This window comes from Triplophysa rosa, unplaced genomic scaffold (assembly GCF_024868665.1).
Source record: "Triplophysa rosa unplaced genomic scaffold, Trosa_1v2 scaffold172_ERROPOS920077+, whole genome shotgun sequence".
NCBI lineage: Eukaryota > Metazoa > Chordata > Actinopteri > Cypriniformes > Nemacheilidae > Triplophysa > Triplophysa rosa.
The window spans coordinates 18379-37326 of NW_026634178.1; the positions used below are offsets into that span (position 1 = coordinate 18379).

General features: G+C 38.5%; 3 protein-coding genes across 5 annotated transcripts; 1 reads left to right on the forward strand and 2 right to left on the reverse strand.

Moving 5' to 3' along the window:
- Positions 1 to 1076: 1076 nt before the first annotated feature.
- On the reverse strand, positions 1077 to 6783 carry fam167ab (family with sequence similarity 167 member Ab). Of its 3 annotated transcripts, none has more exons than XM_057327103.1 (3): positions 6697 to 6783; positions 3337 to 3921; positions 1077 to 1656 (listed from the first exon to the last, which is right to left on the reverse strand). In XM_057327103.1, the coding sequence occupies exons 2-3, from the start codon at positions 3694 to 3696 to the stop codon at positions 1393 to 1395; spliced, it is 624 nt and encodes a 207-aa protein (XP_057183086.1). In that variant the 5' UTR covers positions 3697 to 3921; positions 6697 to 6783; the 3' UTR covers positions 1077 to 1392. The 3 variants fall into 3 exon arrangements, with proteins under 3 accessions (XP_057183086.1, XP_057183085.1, XP_057183087.1); XM_057327102.1 differs by lacking the exon at positions 6697 to 6783 and adding an exon at positions 5745 to 5796; XM_057327104.1 differs by lacking the exon at positions 6697 to 6783 and adding an exon at positions 4047 to 4070.
- On the forward strand, positions 6738 to 12013 carry enpp5 (ectonucleotide pyrophosphatase/phosphodiesterase 5). Its single transcript, XM_057327101.1, has 4 exons — positions 6738 to 6828; positions 8191 to 9057; positions 9186 to 9362; positions 10255 to 12013. The coding sequence occupies exons 2-4, from the start codon at positions 8223 to 8225 to the stop codon at positions 10635 to 10637; spliced, it is 1395 nt and encodes a 464-aa protein (XP_057183084.1). The 5' UTR covers positions 6738 to 6828; positions 8191 to 8222; the 3' UTR covers positions 10638 to 12013.
- Positions 12014 to 12369: 356 nt separating this feature from the next.
- On the reverse strand, positions 12370 to 18589 carry eif5 (eukaryotic translation initiation factor 5). The gene is made up of 12 exons (XM_057327095.1): positions 18473 to 18589; positions 17984 to 18210; positions 17169 to 17448; positions 17001 to 17082; positions 16733 to 16905; positions 15946 to 16057; positions 14885 to 15006; positions 14640 to 14801; positions 14373 to 14534; positions 14068 to 14232; positions 12950 to 13090; positions 12370 to 12721 (listed from the first exon to the last, which is right to left on the reverse strand). Exons 3-12 carry the CDS (start codon positions 17238 to 17240, stop codon positions 12623 to 12625), a joined length of 1290 nt encoding a protein of 429 aa, XP_057183078.1. The 5' UTR covers positions 17241 to 17448; positions 17984 to 18210; positions 18473 to 18589; the 3' UTR covers positions 12370 to 12622.
- Between the last annotated feature and the right edge of the window lie 359 nt (positions 18590 to 18948).

Sequence of the window (18948 nt, forward strand, 5' to 3'; positions counted from 1 at the left end):
TCGCTGTTCTAAAGTTCCAGATTTGGGCTAAATGGAAGCAATTAAAAGCAATTGGCTACATACATATTGGCATCAGCTCAATGTACACAAAACAAAATGATGACTTTTGTTGCATTTTGTACCAACAGACCCGACTCGACAACAATATATTAAAACCATTTATTGCTAGATTACGTGAGTTTGTATAAAACCTTGTTTGAAAAAACCCCCACATCCTTATGCCGCAGTCACACTTGACTTTTCGTTCCATTGGCTTCCATTCATACGCATGCGAAAGCGTCAGACCAGAAACGCAAGCCGTCCGAAGATATTTCGCATTTCGAAAGTTTGGTGAACTCTGACCTGCGAGTGCGTGAGACCAATAGAAGATCAAAACATCACAGCGTGACCTCTCGGTACAGAAATGTTAGTACAGAAATATAAAAGATGGAGGAATCACTCCCGCCCATTTTCGCAGCACTGTCCAATCGAATTTCGCATGCTCAAAGTCTAGTCTGACCGCGGAATTACTGTACATTCCAAGTATATCAATAAAGATGTAATGTGCAGAATCTTCACAAAATGCCATAATTAATACCAGGGGCCTGTTTTATTTATATTGGCACAAGTTATGCAGTTAGCAAATATAGGCATGCAGCCAAATTATTGTAATATAAAGATTTACAGGCGTTTCAAGTTGAAATCTGTGTTGTTTTTGTTTAAAAAATCAGTTGTTGAGGAAAATCTGAGCTGTCAGGTCAGATTTTACAAAAAAATGTCAGTTTTATTTTTCAAAATGTAACGATAATTCTTTAATATAAAAAATATTTTGAAAAATGTTGGTAACAGAAAACCGTTGGTCCCCATTGACTTGCATTGGTTTTGTGTCCATACAATAGATGTCAATGGGGACCAACATTTTTCAAAATATCTTATTTTGTAATTTGCAGAAGAAAGAAAATCACACAGGATTAAAATGACAAGAAGGTGAGTAAATGATGACTGAATTTTTTGTATAGGTGAACTATTCCTTTAAGAGTTCAATAATGTACAAATATATATTTATGTAAAAGAAAATATTTTCATACATACTGTAGATAAAGTTGTATTAAGGCTGAGTGGTAAATAACCAAAGTGTATCTTATGACTAGAATATAGATTGTATCCAATGCATTAAGCCATGGGTGATGGGTCAGACATTTATTCATCATTGTCCATTGTATCGACTTAAGTGGTTTCACTGGCACAAGTACACAGAGTAAAAGGCACAGGTTATTCTCACAAGTTATTCCTAAAATCACATTCTGCTGTTTTCATTCTTCACCCGTAGTAGTAGTACTCTCTTGAGCCACTTAGTATATTGCCATGATCATTTTACATGTATAGCACTGTTACAACCGCACACTTGAATTGTTAGCAAAGAGAAAAGCGTCTCGAGTTGATGTTCATCTTTGTAACACCAATGAGACGAAGTGGCGAAGAGAGGCCAAATCCTGGAGTGACGGGTCCATCGCACAAAAGATCTGACAGCTCATCGCGTTCCTCAAGGCCAAATGTGGCATCATTTAGCATGCGCCGATGCAGGTGACATGTCTGCTCGACTTTGAGTTTATTGATGTCACCACGCAGTCGCATGAGCTGGCGGGCCAACTGCTGGTCCTGAATACGCATCTCCATCTATGGGTTATAACAGAGAAATGAATCAAGCCGATGGTTACTATGGCTGGAGTAAACTTGACATGCAAAATGTACATTTAGTAATCTCTGTGTGTATGGTGTAGTGGACAATTGAAAAGTAATCTTTTTTGTGAAAGAACTCAGACTTCTTCCACAACCAACAGTGCTTAAAGTCTGACATCGATTTTTGAGTAAAAAGTATTTTATTGCATGGGAATGTGTAAACGTAATATTAAGACACATCTACATTTAGAAGTAGTTGTGCATCAATGAAAGCCTGCCCAATTTTGCTTGTAAATGAGCTGTAAACAGCATACCATGTTATGTTTATATTTGTTTGTGCCTTTAAATGAACTGACACACTTGGAAGTGGGAAATGTAAACTTGGGTATTCCAAGACTCCTACTTTGTCTGGAACGCAGCATTAGCGTGTTCACAGTATTCCCATATGGCCACAAGTAATACCAAGAGCATTCACGGTAGTATTAATAGCAAATCCAATTCTAATGCTATTTCATCCTTAGCTTGGAAAGCTCCTGTGTGTCTGATTTTCATTACCAATCATTACACACTGAAAACCCATAATTCAAAGAGGCTGAATCTAATGATAGAAAGAGAAAGAGTTCATGAAAGTTATTTCATAGACAGAATAAACATTAAAATGTAGATTTATCTTTTTATTTTACACCGATAAGGGCTCAAAGTTAAAGGGACACAAAAAAATTCTATCATCATTTATCCACCCTTGAGTTGTTCCAAATCTGGATACATTTTTTTGTTCTGTTGAACACAGAGAAAGATATTTGGAAGAATGCTTGTAACCAAACAGTTCTTGCCAAACATTGACAAGTGAGGAAAATGGCAATGGTGGTCAAAAGTGCCCCAGAACTGTTTGCTTTCCTACATTCTTCAAAATCTTCTTTTGTGTTCAAAAGAATAAATACATTTATAAAGAAATGTTCCCTTCTGCTGTAGTCAATAGTGGCCAAGAACTGTTTGGTTACAATCATTCTTATAAATATCTTTCTCAGTATCTTTCTCTTTTATGTTCATCAGAACATAAAAAATATACAAATTTAGAACAACTTGAGGGTGAGTAACATAATTTAGATTTTTGGGTGATCCGTTTCTTTAAGAGAGGCAGTACGGGTCCTTTAAAGTTGAATTTTATTTCAACTTTCTTGGATCATTTGTTATTGTGTCCAATTTTCTATGCCCAAAATGTATGGACACACACAGAGAGCAAAAGAAATGGAAGAATGGGCTCTGCCACATTGCGTGTCTCAGCTATCATAGACTGTGCATACAAATACGCCACGAGTCACATGATTTAGTGATTATACAATACAGGAAACAGACTCATGCTCATCTGCTCAGCATCCCTTCTGCTCACGTTAACATGAATGGTAATCTCACGCAATGAAGCGATAATGAAGACCTGCACATTTATTCACACTAAATAGATTAACTAATACAGATTTTATTTGTGGCTAAAATATACATATACAATATTTTTCAAATAAATTTTATTATTACATTATTTTATAGTTTTATAGTAAATAAATTAAAAATTAAAATCATTTTTAAATATCAAAATACATTTGTAAAATTCTGATGATGAATAAGACATAATTATGGAACATAACAGTGGTCACCAAATGAGGATGAAATTTCACTTACCAGCTCCTTTCGAAGCCAAATAAGAGCTTCGTCAATATTTCCGAATTCTCCAAGGCTTTTAGTACTCAGACCCTTTCCTGCAGTCACTTCACAAATCTGGATATTCATCTGAGGTTTTCCATTGGGTTTCGTCCCAGCACTTCTCTCTAGCTCTGATGACCCTTCTGAAATTGCTAAACCTTTGGAGTTTTGAGCTTTTTGAACTTCTACCCGTGCCTTCCACTCAAGATAAGATGGCCTTCTGGTTTCAAGTCTCAGCTTCTCAGTCAGTGCTTTCAAAGTTCTCAAGTGATCATCCGGGGCCACCTCAAGACCATCGTAATCCTCTATAATGATCTGAGGTATTGAGTTTGCATCCATGGCCTTTTGAGGAAGTGTTGCTCAAAAATAAACCGTGAAAATGTATTTATGTGGTCATACGATGTCGTTACCTTGTTTGTTCAATAGAGATGTGGTAGATCTTTAGCTACCAGGATCCTGTGTCTGTGGGGCTATAAAATAAATCAATAAAGCAGATATTGACGTCCTATTGTTTCCATCTGTTTAGCGTATCCAAGCACAGGAGTTCCACATCTTCCTCATCATCTATACAATGGAAGCAAACTGTTTTTAATCACTTGTGATTTATCAAAACAGTGAAGGAAATAGACAGGCATATTATGTGATATAAATTGTATATAATATACATGTATGTGCAGTATAGCAATCACCTAGGCTTAAACGTTCCATCTACCTCATATCACGCTCTGCATCTGAGAAAGCTAGCGGTTGCCATAGCAACAAAGCAGCGCCTATGAGTCAGCACTGAAGCCCTCCCTTCTCCAAGAACCGAAATGTCAGTACTTAACAGTCAGACTTGTAACAATGACCAAATAATATAATGCAAATGAGTTACACTCTTTCATTGTGAAGTTAAAATGATGTTATTGATAAGAAAAACAGTTTTCGATAATAAGATAAGTTTAAGAATGGCATAACGCATCCCAGGAGTTTGACATGGCAAAACATGAGCATTGTGCTTGTAATTGGTCTCAGGACCACCCAGACTCCTATTGCTTTCCCGCAAACGTCTGTTTGATCTGTATTTTTGATATAGTGTTTTTGGCGCATCGCCTTGGCGTATTACATCACCCCAGCTGCTTCAGGAATGCTCCCTGCCCATAAGAGAAGTTTGGATGTTGGAGAACATTGATTCCTAATTGGCACCGTTCTAACCTCCGCACGGACCCCATGACTAATCGTTCTCCTGAAGTTTCGGCTCATTAGCGTGGTGCTCCACCTCCTGCACTTTTCTAGCTCTGTGTGTGGTGGGGTTAATGTGACTCATTTCACAGGGGATCCATTCAACCTAGACCACTCTTACTGTAGTCTGAAAAAATGCACCTTTCAAAACTTTCAGAAAATAAATGTTTTTAATGTGGAACAAGAGAGCAATATATGCTAATTGTGACGGATTAGATATTTACCATATAAGAATAAAATAATATTTGATGAACAGTCACGCTCACATTTCATGGTTTCTATAAAAATAAATAGTCTGCATACACATAAAACACAAACCATCACTATGACACCACATGAGGTGGTGTCAATCATTATTTTTCCCTTATTTTTCCTCCAGGATGCTTTTTTGGAAAGGTTATAAAGCACATTGATGGATTTGTGTGCTGTATCTTTCGACACTGTCTAAAGTAAAATTAAGAATGCTGATCGCAAGGGGAAAATTCTCTTTTCCAGACATATTATATGAACTTGGGCCAGACAGTTTGGAACACTGGGCATTGTGGTTAACTGTATTTACTTGAGTGCAAATCTTGTTCTCTTGGCACAAAACTGTTGTCCTATTTGGAATAAAAAGAACTGATTTTGCCAACGTCTAGTTTCAGTTTTATTCCTGAAGGACTCGGAACTTCATTTGAGCTGTTCAATTGTGTTGGGCACAGTTGGCGTTTACTTCTTAGGTCTAACCAAATCTTGTATTAATTACTCAATGATTAACTCTGTAAGTACAGCCCGAGTAAACCTGTTTGGGTGTTGAGTAACCTGTCTAGACAATTCAGCAACATGAAACGGGTTTATTATGTTTAAGAACTTAAACTGGAAGGATGTATCTAAAGAATATACACAGTTATATATAAAAAGTGGATACATCCTGAGATTTTGGGTACCGAACCTCAACTTGGCATTACAAAAAGCAGCTCATATTGCACCATGAACAAGCCACGTATTTTATCCACCAGCTAAATAGTATTGTAAGTAACTCTTAAGCTAAAATGTGCTCAAATGAAATATTTTCTGAACTTTATTTTATTAAGAGATTACGCTCACGAGGAGCTTACAGTCGGAACGTTTACGTCATACAGAGATACCTGAAGTAAAAATAAAAATACAGTTAAACACGCGATTACCTTCATAGAAGTTTCGCCTCTGCTGGTGAGAAAATTCAGCACTGTTTCAACGCTACGCTTGTTTCTTGAATGAGATGAGAGGATTGAATGGAGGAGGGGCGAAAGTTGCGTCAGGTTGTGGTTGTCGTGGAGACGGTAAAGAATCTGCTCAAAGCCGAGTGGACAGCAGCATCCCCCGGATCACACAGTCAAAAAGTCCAGTTTAAATTTAACATACAGTTAAGCGATATAACGTTACCAGTCTGCATTAAGATAGGTTTGAGGAACTGATTACCAGGATGACTTATTTGATATCAATATCAGTTGTTCCAGTTGCTTCCATTGTTTACCTCATTTGTAAGTCGCTTTGGATGAAAGGGTCTGCTAAATGACTAAATGTAATGTAAATGCAAACGTTTTATCTTAAAAATGTCATTTTGTATTCAGCAGCTAACATGTAATCATATTTTGTTAAACAATTTGACAGAGGTTCTACGAATAAGTATTTATATACCATGTGTAGCTTGTAATATACACACTTAATTGCACCGTATAATTTGTCAGAATAATTGGCACCAAACTTTGCAGTGATATAACGATATTTCCTTATTCCTAATAATAATAAAGACAGTGGAAAGCACGCGTAAAAACATAACAAACGGTTTGTTATGTTTGTCTGACCTCTGCTGGACAATCACATTCACAGACTTCTGAGCAAAAAGTGTTTTTCTAAACGGCAGACGAAAATATGTATATTTAACTATTCTGAATGTTAAAATAGTAACATGTTGCATGCGGTGTGTAAAGTAAAACAATAGAAAACAGTGTTTTAATTTACATTTCTACAGTCTTAGATATTTGCCCTTTAAACATTACCTCGGGTATATAAAATCCGAGCAAACAAGATAATAAATAAAAAACAAATGAAAATGTGTTGTTAGTGACAAGCGCTTAAATCAATCATTTTACGTACCCCTTTTTTCGAGAAAGTCTCGTTTCCTTTATCAGATAAAATGCTGCTGAGCGAAAAGTGGGCGGGACTTCCTCTGCTCGTTCGACACTCTGTTTATTTTTGCAGAGCCACATATCGTCCACACACACAGAGGTAAGGTGAATGATTTCTTGCATGCATGAGCTGAGAAGATCTGTTTAAATTTACAACCACTCGTTTGTCTGTGAAGTCGCGTCGTATCACCGACATGTTCACGATGTACGTAAAGCCATAAAGCGTTGTTATAGATCAACGTTACTGCGCTAACTTGGACTGCAGGTTACATTCCCGTTAAACGCGGAAATCAATGTATGAATGTCATAACATAAAATAGGATGTTAGATCGGACTGGGATCATTTCGTAGATGAAAAAAGAGCAAAAACAATGTGCGAGTATTGCAGGCATAAAGGCAGTTGTGCAAGCTGCAGTGTGAATGATGTCATCGTGTCCCATTTTCAGTGACGCACTCTACATTTGTTTTGTTTTAATTGTTTTGTTTCCTTTGACGAGTGGTTTCAAATGATCAAATCTGGAATATTGTTGGTATGAGAGAAATGCACCTGTTAACGGGGCGCTCGCGCTGAAAGTAAGCTGCACAACCATGACTTGAGTCCATTGCTTAATGAAGTCGCATGTGTTCGTATATTTTTGGAGATATAATGCGTGGGTCGTTGCGTTTCACTGAAACCAACATATGTAATGTTTGCGTGGTGGCGAATTAGTAGTGACTACGCCACCCCGATTTAATGGGGATAACCCGAATAAGAACACACAAGTCTAATCCACTTAAAATGAAAGGCAAGAGGTGTGAATTACCACACAAAAAAATATGTTTATTGGACTTAAAATGATTTGGCCAAAATTCTTTAAAATCCAGAGACTGACCACATTAGCGGTCATAGGTTTAAAAACATAAATTACAAAAAACAAACCGGAGGCTGAGGCTTCCTACACAAGGCACGGGCTTGTACGACGACACCAGGTGGTGTCCCTTTATTAAGGGCTATCTATTGCTGTGTCACTTTTGCCGTGCTGCTATTTGCTGTGTCCTTTGTGATTCTGATTTTATTGTACTTTTTATGGATGTTTTTTTACACATGATTTTATATTTTTATTAACATTATATAGTTTTATATTCACATAAACTATCCGTCTAGTCTATATATTTGGGAGATCTTCATTTCCAAGTAAAAAGGTTTACTATTAAACCAGGTATAGGCTTTTACTATATAGGCCTACTGTATACATACTGTACATATACAGACTTTTACTATATCTGTCTTTCTTTTTAAACTGATGTTTTTAATTTGAGTCCAATAACACCGTGTCTACACCAGGCGCGACACGACAAAAGACATTAAGAACAAGCAGGTAGTCATGTCGCGTCCGGTGTAGACACGGTGTAAGTGAACATTAATTTATATGTCAATACTTTTATGCTCATGCTAACAATTTATTCATTTCCTTATTTGTAGGTCCCACTTTCTTTCATTGAATATCTTGCAACATGCCAGACCTCCTTGTGATTAGGAGTTGCTTCCTGTGTTTCTTATTAGTCTTGTTAACGCTATCTAGCTCACAGCAGGAAGAGGAGAGCAAGCTGTTACTGGTGTCCTTTGATGGCTTCCGGTGGGATTATGTGAATCGGGTGCCCACACCAAATTTCCATGCACTGATGGAAGAGGGCATACAGGTGGAACAAGTAGTGAACACCTACATCACCAAGACCTACCCTGACCACTACTCCTTAGTGACGGGATTGCACGCTGAAACCCATGGCATTGTCGCCAACGAAATGTATGACCCGATTCGTAACCGGTCATTTTCCATGGAGGGGCCTGAAGTGTATGATGCTTGGTGGTGGGAGGAGGCTGTGCCGTTGTGGGTGACCAATCAAAAGGCAGGGCGGAAGAGCGGAGCTGCCATGTGGCCGGGGTCGGATGTAGCGATTGGTGGAACGTACCCGACGCATTACTTGATGTATAATGCATCAATGCCCTTTGAGAGGCGAGTTGAGAAACTAATTGACTGGTTCTCAGGGCCAGATGCCATCAATTTTGGTGTCTTATATTGGGAGGAGCCGGATGAGAGCGGCCATAATTTGGGGCCGGAGAGTCCACTAATGGATGTCGTCATTGCAGATATTGATGAGAAGTTGGGATTCCTCAGGGACAAGCTCAAAGCAGCTGGCCTTTATGAGAAAGTCAATCTTATTGTCACAAGTGATCATGGAATGACACAGCTGTCACATGATAAGATTATTGAGCTGGACACATATGTTAGTCGAGATCTTTACACTTGGATTGACAAGAGCCCTGTAGTTGGCATTTTGCCCAAAGAAGGTAAGTGCGCATGTTATACTACTATGATGATGTGTGTTTTGCAATGTGATCGTTGTTGGACAGCAAGGGGTAGAATTGTGTGCCAAATGTTGGTTGGTTCATTGAGTGTTATCTGTTCTTTAACCTAGGCAAACTGGAAGAGGTCTACAATTTATTGAAGAACGCCAATCCTAACATGGTTGTGTATAAGAAAGAGGAGATCCCAGATCATTACCACTACAGACACAACGTCAGGATAATGCCTCTCATCATAGAGGTCAAAGAGGGATGGACAGTCATGCAGAACAGAAATGGATCTTTTATGTGTGCGTAAACAATATTTAAACAATTTATTATGTTTGTTAAGTTAAAGCAATGGTCACCAACCCTGCTCCTGGAGATCGACCGTCCTGAAGAATTCAGGATTCAGGTTTGCTTGATAATTACAGACATAATTACAGTCTGCAGGACGGTCGATCTCCAGGAACAGGGTTGGTGACCAAGGAGTTAAAGGGATAGTCCATCCATAAATTAAAATTATTTGATTTATTTGCTCACCCTCATGTCATTCAAAATATGTATGACTTTTTTCTGAAGAAACACAAAATAATATATTTTGTAGAATGTTAGTAACCAAACAACATTGGCCCCCACTGATTGACTTCCATTGTATGGACACAAAACCACTGAGACATTTCTCAAAATATCTTCTTTTGTGTTCCACAGCAAGGTTATTGTAGTTTACTAAAAGTATTAAAACATATCTCTTAATTTAAATAAAATGAAAATATTATTTGAAAAATGTCAAATTAGAAATGTTACATCAGCAATAAACTGAAATAAATTTAAGTTGAGGCACTAAAATGATTAAAAGCTCAACTAAAATTGAAATAAACACATATAGCAACATAAAATGTAAACAATAAAAAATAATAAAACCAACAAAAGCACATATCACTACTAAAAAATAAAATGTAATTAAACTAAAAATATAATTAAATAAAATTCAATCTTATTCAAAATATGAATAAAACTACAATATAAAATCATAACACTGTTCCACAAAAGAATGGGTCATATATATATATATATATATATATATATATATATATATTCATCAGGTACGATGAAAGAATTTTTGGGTGAACTATCCGTTAAAATATTATAGATTGTAAAACATTTGTGACTAATGCTTGATGTGTGTCTGTCTGTTTACAGTGGGAAACCATGGTTATAACAACAGCCTTCCCAGCATGCACCCTGTTTTTGTTGCCCGCGGACCCGCTTTCCTTCGGGATTACACCAAGGCCTCCATGAACTCTGTGGACCTCTATCCTCTCATGTGCGACATTCTTGGTCTCAAGCCCTTGCCCAATAATGGTTCTCTGTCAAACGTGCAAGAACTTTTATTGGAGACCTCAACCCCAAAGCCATTAGTAGCACCCGTGCCAAGGGAGCCTTCATACGCCTGGGCGGTGGGATCCATCCTTGGCACCACCCTTGTGGTTGGGTTTCTCTTTATCTTTGTGAAGCAGGTGACACAAAGGCAGCTCCCCCCTCTGCATCTGTCCAACAGTGAGATAACACAGCCCTTACTGTAGGATCAGTTCACATCTGTAATAAATATGCAGCCTTTCTTATTTTGACATAAGGGTTCTGGTCACTTTTCTTATTGGAGGTTTTCAAAACATGTAACACTGACTAGTTTCCAGTGCCACGAATCTTATTTCGGTATAAATTCTGATAATACTTGGCAGTTACGATTTTCAGAGTCAGAATGATCACTAGAATCAAGAAGTGATCTGTATCTGTGGTACCATGACAAAGCTGAATATACCAAAAGCAATATGGGGACAATGCTAGAGTTGGACAATGTTAGCCCAATCATTGAAATTTAAGCCAATAGTGCCCTCTTTTGGCAAAGCTGTCAATGATAACTTTATTTGTGTCATCTAAAATCTAGCATTCAAAGAAAAAAGATGTTAGCACCCCCAAGCTGTTCCTTTAAATTTGAATCTTTCATTAAGGCAATAGTTCACCCAAACAAGACAATTCTCTCATAATTCACTCATCCTCATGCTATCCCAGATGACTTTGTTATGACTTCACAAACAAATTATTTTATATTGAAATAAAATTTATTACGAAATACAAAGGACAGCTACTTGTGAGACATGCAAGAACTAGGCCAAGTACATTATGAGGCAATTTTCATATTTAGGTGAACTATTTCTGTAACGAAAGAGACATCTACTTGGATTTGCACTCCTGGGTTTGCATTAACCGAATATTTAATAAGATGGTTTATGCCATAGTTTAAAATTTAAAGGGACGTTAGTAGCTGTTGCTTTTTACAGTTTGTTGCTTTTTCTCATTCCCATCGTTTTCTTTGTTAAAACGTTAAATGCAATTGTTTGGTTTAAGTTAGCAGATTAAAAATGTTAGCGTTTTTGAAAAGAAGCAGGTAGTTTTGAGACTACACCTATGTTGCACTAAAATCAATGTAAGCTCATCAGAATAGAGATGAAATATTAGACCTGTAGGATGTTTTAGCTTATCTGCATTTTGCACAATGTGATGCCAGTTATAATTTATATAAGAATGAGGTGGGTGCCAAAATTTCATTCATTCATTTATCATGTTTGAAATATAGTAATAGAATAGTATTTAAAAAAGCCCTTCATAGGGCAAAACACTGTGATGTCTTCAACTGGTTCAAAGATGAAGAGAACAAATATTTATGTTCTTTGATATAAATGTTGCTGAAATAGTTTGTAGCGAGTTGCTTGCAGAAATGTTCCTATCGTTAAGGCGGGTATTTCTATATGGAGGTGTGCAGAGATTGTTGTGCTTTGTCTAGAGTATTTCTATGATTTTTTAGATTTACATGTTCTGGATTTTACAACCCAATGTCTTATTTTGTCCCATAAGAAATTTCATTTCTTTCAACGTGCTACATTAAAGATAAATAAATGCCTGGTTTGGAAACTCATTTCTTGACTGCGCATATAAACACATGCACCAAGAAATCTTAAAGAAAAACTCAAACTGGTATAACCAACATTTGCCCGGTTTCAAAGAAAAGGTTTAAGACTAGTCCTAGACTAAAATGAAAATTTGAGCTGTCTGAAAATAAATGTCCATGACATATTTTGAAATGTCATTGTCTGAAGATGCTTAAGCTAAACCTTGTCTGTGAACCTGGGCCATTATGTTTAATCAGACTACTATAATGAACACTTACTAAAAGTCTACAGAATAAGCTGCAGTGTACTAGACTTATAATAAAACCAAATAATAAAAATAAAGTGTGAGAATCAACTGGACACAGAGTGGAATTCACAGGCAAATCTTTAATAATAGCTGCAAAAATACAAGGGGAAATCATGTGCATTTAATGCTCTATAATCTAAGAAACTCATGCCTTCAAAGAACAGCAATGATTCATCAAGAGAGCTGGTGAGAAGATTAAAAGAAGACGCTTTCAACAGCTAAAGAGAAGGCCAATGGAGGTGAAAGGCATGCGTCTGACAAAAAGAAGCTTAGCAGTGTGTTAAGAGGCAACATAAGCTTTTTGGTTTTGTCTTTAAATGGCATCAATATCAATGTCATCCTCTTCTTGCTCCGACTTCGCAGGTTTTGTGGTCTCCATTTTCAGCTCACGGGCGGAGGAAGAATATACCACCTGGGGGTAGAAAGAAAGTGCATTTCTATTCTTTTCCACAATAATGATCTTCAAGAAACTTGACATTTTAGCTACGTTTAAGTATGCTGAATAAATAATGAATCTTACAACTCAGGTTCTAAGTTATGGAAATTACACATTTATCTTCATACCAAATTAATTACATGTTCTATTGGGGGAACCCATCTAATACTTTGGATCAGATGGCAGAACAGTTGAGAACATTACCTCAACATTGTCCTCATCATCTTCATCCTCTTCCGCACTGCCCTCACTCTCTTCCTCTGCCTCCTTGAGCCATTTAACAAAGGGCTCAGCCTTGGCATGAATCTCCTTAGCCAACTCCTTGGAGACATATTTCTTGGATACCTTTAGCAAAAACATTCAACACACACCAGAAACAGACTTAAAATATGTAACTTATGTACTTAAATGTCCAGTCAGTGAAATCTAGCAGCAAGGTTGCGAATTGCAACCAACCACTCACTCCATCACCCCCCCCCCCTTTCGAAACACTATAAACAGCTGACAGAACATGGCAAATTACATGAAAGGGGACCCGCGGTGTATGTAGATAGAAATAGCTCATTCTAAGGTAATAAATACATAACGCTTCATTGTGTAAGCTCTTTATACACCTCTGAAGGCATAGCTATCATCCCAAAAATGACACACTGGACCTTTAAGTCTGATCATTTTGCCCTACATTTCATCTCAAAAAGCAGCCGCACACATAACCGCTAGTGACCGAGCTACCCGGGAGCAAACCAAATGTAGTTGCCATTACAGTACATGTGCTCAAGACCAGACAGGCAAACAAACTAGTAAAATGAAGAGTGATGCGTTTAGAAGCCAAGCTGTCAGACCTTGGACTCCAGCAGGTGATATTGGTTCTCACATTTCAGCCCCTTGGACACGGGTTAAGGTGACAAGACCTGCCACCAAGTGTTGCCTAGCAACAGGCTACAGACCACATCTTCCCTACAATGTTCTCATCTTATTAACCATAAGGGAAGTCAACACGTTCCTATATCCATGACCACGTTTACACTGTTAGACAATTCCCAAATACACAGAAAACATAATACTCAATAACTGAATCTTCATTTAGCACAGATCAGGTCTTGAGTAAACAATAAAAACACTTATGGAGAAGAGAGTTGTTTGCCGTCTGCTTAATGTAATTTTCATGTTTCATATGACATCTACACTTCAACATTTGTGATTTATAGGAGTGCATGTTCCCCATTATCAGAACCATTCTGAACGCATTTTATTTATATCAAGCACTTTATAATATGATGGTTGCTATGCAAACACCGAATGTGTGCGAGTGGACAGATAACCTTTTCAGCCCATGCAAGTATGACATCTTCCTCCAGCAGGTCTGCGTCATACAGGTCTTTGAGTATAATGGAAACTCTGGGCAGTAGTTGACTCTGATGCAGCTTCACCAGGCATTCAAATCCACCCAGCAGATATTTCTGAGCCTTCTTATTGTTGTGGCAAAACTGTGAGAAATGAAAACCATACATTAACAAGCCAGTGTGACATCAGCTCTTTAAAATGACTTGCTTTTTTCAAGTTGTGTACTTGGACAACGCAAGTTAGAGATTTTTCAAGTGACAAATACACAGCAGAGGGAGCATACTCTGAGGAAGTGACGCTTGTACTTCTTGATCTGTTCACGAATGTTCTCATCAAAGAGCAGCTCGCTCAAAATCAGAGGACCCATGGCCTTCACATCCAGCCTTTCAGCCTCAGCCAAAATGTCTTTGTCTGCAGAGTCAATTGCTCCGCTATCCTTCTTTTGCTGTAGAAACAAAAGGACAGGGGCTAAATGACAACAACAAGCACAAAATCAACATAAAGACCATTTCTGGAAGCACCTTTCAAGATCAAGGATTAAGACAAACACCTTCACAAAGTTGTAAAATATGTTGACCCTCTCCTCGAGTGTCTTCTCCAGGTCTTCGCTGAGCGTGAGACCCTTAGCGTGTTCGCTGATCTCCTCCATCCTACGACGCTGTGCCTCCTCTGTGGTATCCTCCGCCCAGTCTTCATCATCATCGTCACCATCCTGCAACAATAAAGATCACATTAAAAAACACTGAAAATAGCCCTGTTTAACTTTGTTAGTTTAGTTTTGTCATTCGGCATTACCACAGCGTCAGGGGCATCAATGTCATTATGGTTCCCAGCCTCTCCACCGCTTGAGCCGTTCTCTTTGTCCTTCTTACGATTCTTCTTTTCCTTCTCTTTTTTCACAGATCCACTTTCATTCTCTGTGCAACAGGACAGGACAAAACAGCTAAAATATTACATATTAATAATAATAATGTTCATTGAACACCTTTAAGTCCACCATTTAACGCACACTGTGATACATATTTCACAATTTCTATGAATCACAAGAGATTCGGTGCGTCCACAAGAGACTGCGTGAATCTGCTGGCAAGGTTTAAAGGGGGATTCCGACTTCTTTACAAAGTTAAACATGCTGGCTTCTCATGCTTGACCGAGTTGGACGTAGTATTTTCTGTGCTCGATAAACTCCCCCAGCGTTTGTATAGGTTTCGGAAAGTTTTTTTCGAACATGAAATTCTGTTTTGTAACAACTTTTCTTAGTCCCTTTTTGGACTATTCCCCCAGAAAAGCACGCCCACGCGTCAACCCATGAGAGCAAGATGAAAGAGCACGCCCAAGCATCAACCGTGGAGAGTGGGAGAAAGAGCACGCCCATCAATGTGCTCCCCCAGCGTTTGTATACGAAGTTCAGCTGTGTTTGTTTGTTCACTGCATTTCAGTGAGGAATGTTATATAAACGGATATAATCGATGTAACGCTGGATTTGCAGATCATTTGAAACTGATAGATGGGGCAGTCCCAGCGCTAAAAGATGCCGGTCATGAAACGCAAGCGGTAAGTGAAACTGAGTCATATGTCTCTGTATTGTTGGCAATCATGCATTAGGTACACCACATGAATTTATAGTGAATCAACAGTTATGCAGGGATAGAGCGATGATGTATTGTGTGCTCGTGCTGAAGTCCCACCACCCCCGGTCGCCTGTTTTCGGAAATAATCGTACAGCTGTATCTGTCTTTTATAAATGTGATCAAACTAAATACTCTTTAAAGATACGAAGTATGCAATACTACTCTATAGGTACTCTAGATTAATATGAGATTTGAGTTCACTGTCCTTTTACGGTGTGTATTTACCAGGTGGATTCTTTAGAATGAAGGTGCAGAGTTTGTGTCTGGTGTCCAACATGCCTCGGTAGCCACAGGCCTTGCAGGAGTTTCCAATGGTCTGCTTCTTGGGATTAATGTGCTACAAAAGGTTAAAACAGGAACTAAATAAAACCACATGTTGTTTATTGATAAAGATACTTGTAATAATTCAAAACCTATGTTGTGTTTATTGGTAAACAGTGAAGCCTAGAGGAAAACTACAGACTTTCATCTTTCCTTTTAAACCTTATGTTGGGTTTATTGGTAAACAGTGAAGACTTAAGGACAGTAAAAAAAACTACACCTTTTGTGCAAAAACAAGTCAGAAAACCTGGTAACAGTTTTGTCAACTTCATACCAGAGATACAATGTAACAATAAACTTGACAGCCACGTGGGATTGAAGGTTGTGTACAGCTAATTTAATGTGAGGGTCCCCTGGGCACGTGCAACACTCAGCACATACAAGCAATACGGGTGACCCTATAGAGACCAGCATACTCTGCAACATGCAAACAAACATAGACGGCAGCTGGTGCATCGGGGGCATCCGGTTCAACAAAGCAACCCATCATGTGTGTCCAAGCACACATTCATCAACAGGTCAAGGTCAAAATGAGATGTTCTATATATTGTGGCCAAACAAAACAAGTGAAGCTGGTGGGCACTTCTACAATGACACAGAAGTTTGTATTGAAAGAGGGACTATAAAGTCCTTGATTCATAACGTATAAAGTGAAATGTAAATAAAGTGGAATAATTACGGGTCTATTTACCAAATCAGTTTCTGGATTGTCACACTCAGGACACAGCACAAACTTGCGAATGAATCCATCCAGCATGTCTTGGAGTTTGTTTGCCTCGTGAGATCCATTGACGATGTAGCGGTCATTCTTGGAATCAAACTGGGTCTGGGCTCCCAATTCACAACCAAAGAATTTGGTAGGATCTAAACACAGTCAACAATATAAAGTATTGGTAAATATAAAATGTAACCGTTAAATATAAATATGAACAGATTCAGCCTTTAAATGCAATGCTCACATGTCGGAGGCCTGTTTAGAGCCTTGGCAACATCAACCATGTTGACTATGACGGTCTTAATTCCATTCCCCTTGCCTTCCACCTGACGTAAAAAAACAGAAGCTTGGTTTCCAAAACAGGTTAACATTATTTTCAACTGTGTGTAGGACGCATTTATTCAATACCCACCTTAGCAATGATACGGGGCATTTTATAGCGGTAGAACTGATCTGACACGCTGCGGTTGACATTGAGGGACATTTTGGCTTGCCGTATGGTTTATCAGCAAGACGAGAAGATCTTGAATTGGCAATTATTTGTGTCTTCTGTTTGGCGAGCAGGGGATGACATAAACAACTGCAAGTGTACTCTGTCTCTGACATGAAAAGGGTACGGCCACTGAGGCGCCAGGCTTCGAGCTCGTGGACTAAGTTCCCCCCAAACAGGTTCCGACAGCTGCACTATAGCACTATGATATGAACAAGAAAATAAAAATTAAGAGATGAATACAACAAGCAACACACGACCTGGCACCATTACATGGCTGGTATCAACTGCGACACACATAGAACTAGAGGCAGCCATAGGCCCATTCTCTTCAAGATTGAATCCTTATCTATTAGGGCCACTTGTAAGTGATAAGAGTATGCATGTTCCAGGAAAAAAATTACAGTGTACTGAAAACCAGTTTAATGGCAAAGCCATGTACATTACACTGCAAAAAATCAAAAGCCCCCAAACATTTAGATGAAACATCGATTTAGTTTATTTTAATTTCATAGTGATGGGAAGAAATCCCAAACAGGCCGCTGTTAAGCAACCCAATGCTGCAGAGTGCGTCACAGCACAGGAGTACTGGAGGACGCCATTTTAATGGCTGCGATATGCAAACATATGAAGACTGATGTGCACATCACACGCAGACATTATTAAACAAACCAACTATCGCGAGAATACGCGAACACACGAGAGTTAATGCATTAGAAATAACAAAATCAACGTACCTTTCCCATCCGTAGCTCCTGTCGTCCAGGTACTCACCGTTTTCGCAAAACAAAGACATAAACACACCGCTGGTCGCCCTGAGAAGAGGTGAACTACTGGTTTTGAGCGGTCAGGTTAGTTTGAAGCGCTTAGATAGCGGACCGCACAACTGGGTTGTTACACCACCTTGCGAAGAGGAGTGATAAACCCTGGAGAGAAAACTCACGACGCCCTCAACTCAGGGGACCTGAAAGAAAACAGTACAATCAGCAATGTGGTATGCAATGGCTGACACGAACTAATGCCGTTGTGTTGCAAGACGACAAGTAAGTTATAAAGCTAGTCAGCTAACATATGGCAGGGTTAGCAGTAAAACAGTGCGCAGTGTCTTTTCATTTGGAGTCTGAATACGCGACATAAATACATACAAAATAAGTATGTACAGACATATAAAGAACTTTAACATAATTGCTTGCTCAGTTTTGAGGTTTTCATTCTCAGAAACTCACCTCTCACACGCTTCCACTCGTAAGCCAGTAAAGCCACAATGAGCGCAAGAGACCTCGTGACTTCCAATCTTAACTCCGCTACGAGCTAGATACGCCTCCTTTGCCTAAACCATGGTTTTGATTGGCTTACCCCTCCGTGGATTTCTCGCTATTTGTCAAATTTGCAATCAATCAAATGCGCAAAATGCCTGCTGAGTATTGTTTTTAGTAAATGGTTAATGACTACATGTAAATAAGTAATTTTGTTGAATTGGTTAATTCAGAATGTTTACCAAATAGTTACCTTTTGCGTTTGACAGCAAGTACTGAGGTGTTTGTATGGCTATTTGTGAGAGCCAATTTGTTTTTCATTTAACAGTCATTCTTTTAGCAGAATTGAGCAGAATTCAGTTGACAAAATATAGTACATCATGTGAATAAAAATGACTTGTGGGGACAGTTGAAGTGGCCCTTGATATTTTCTATATTTAAATTGA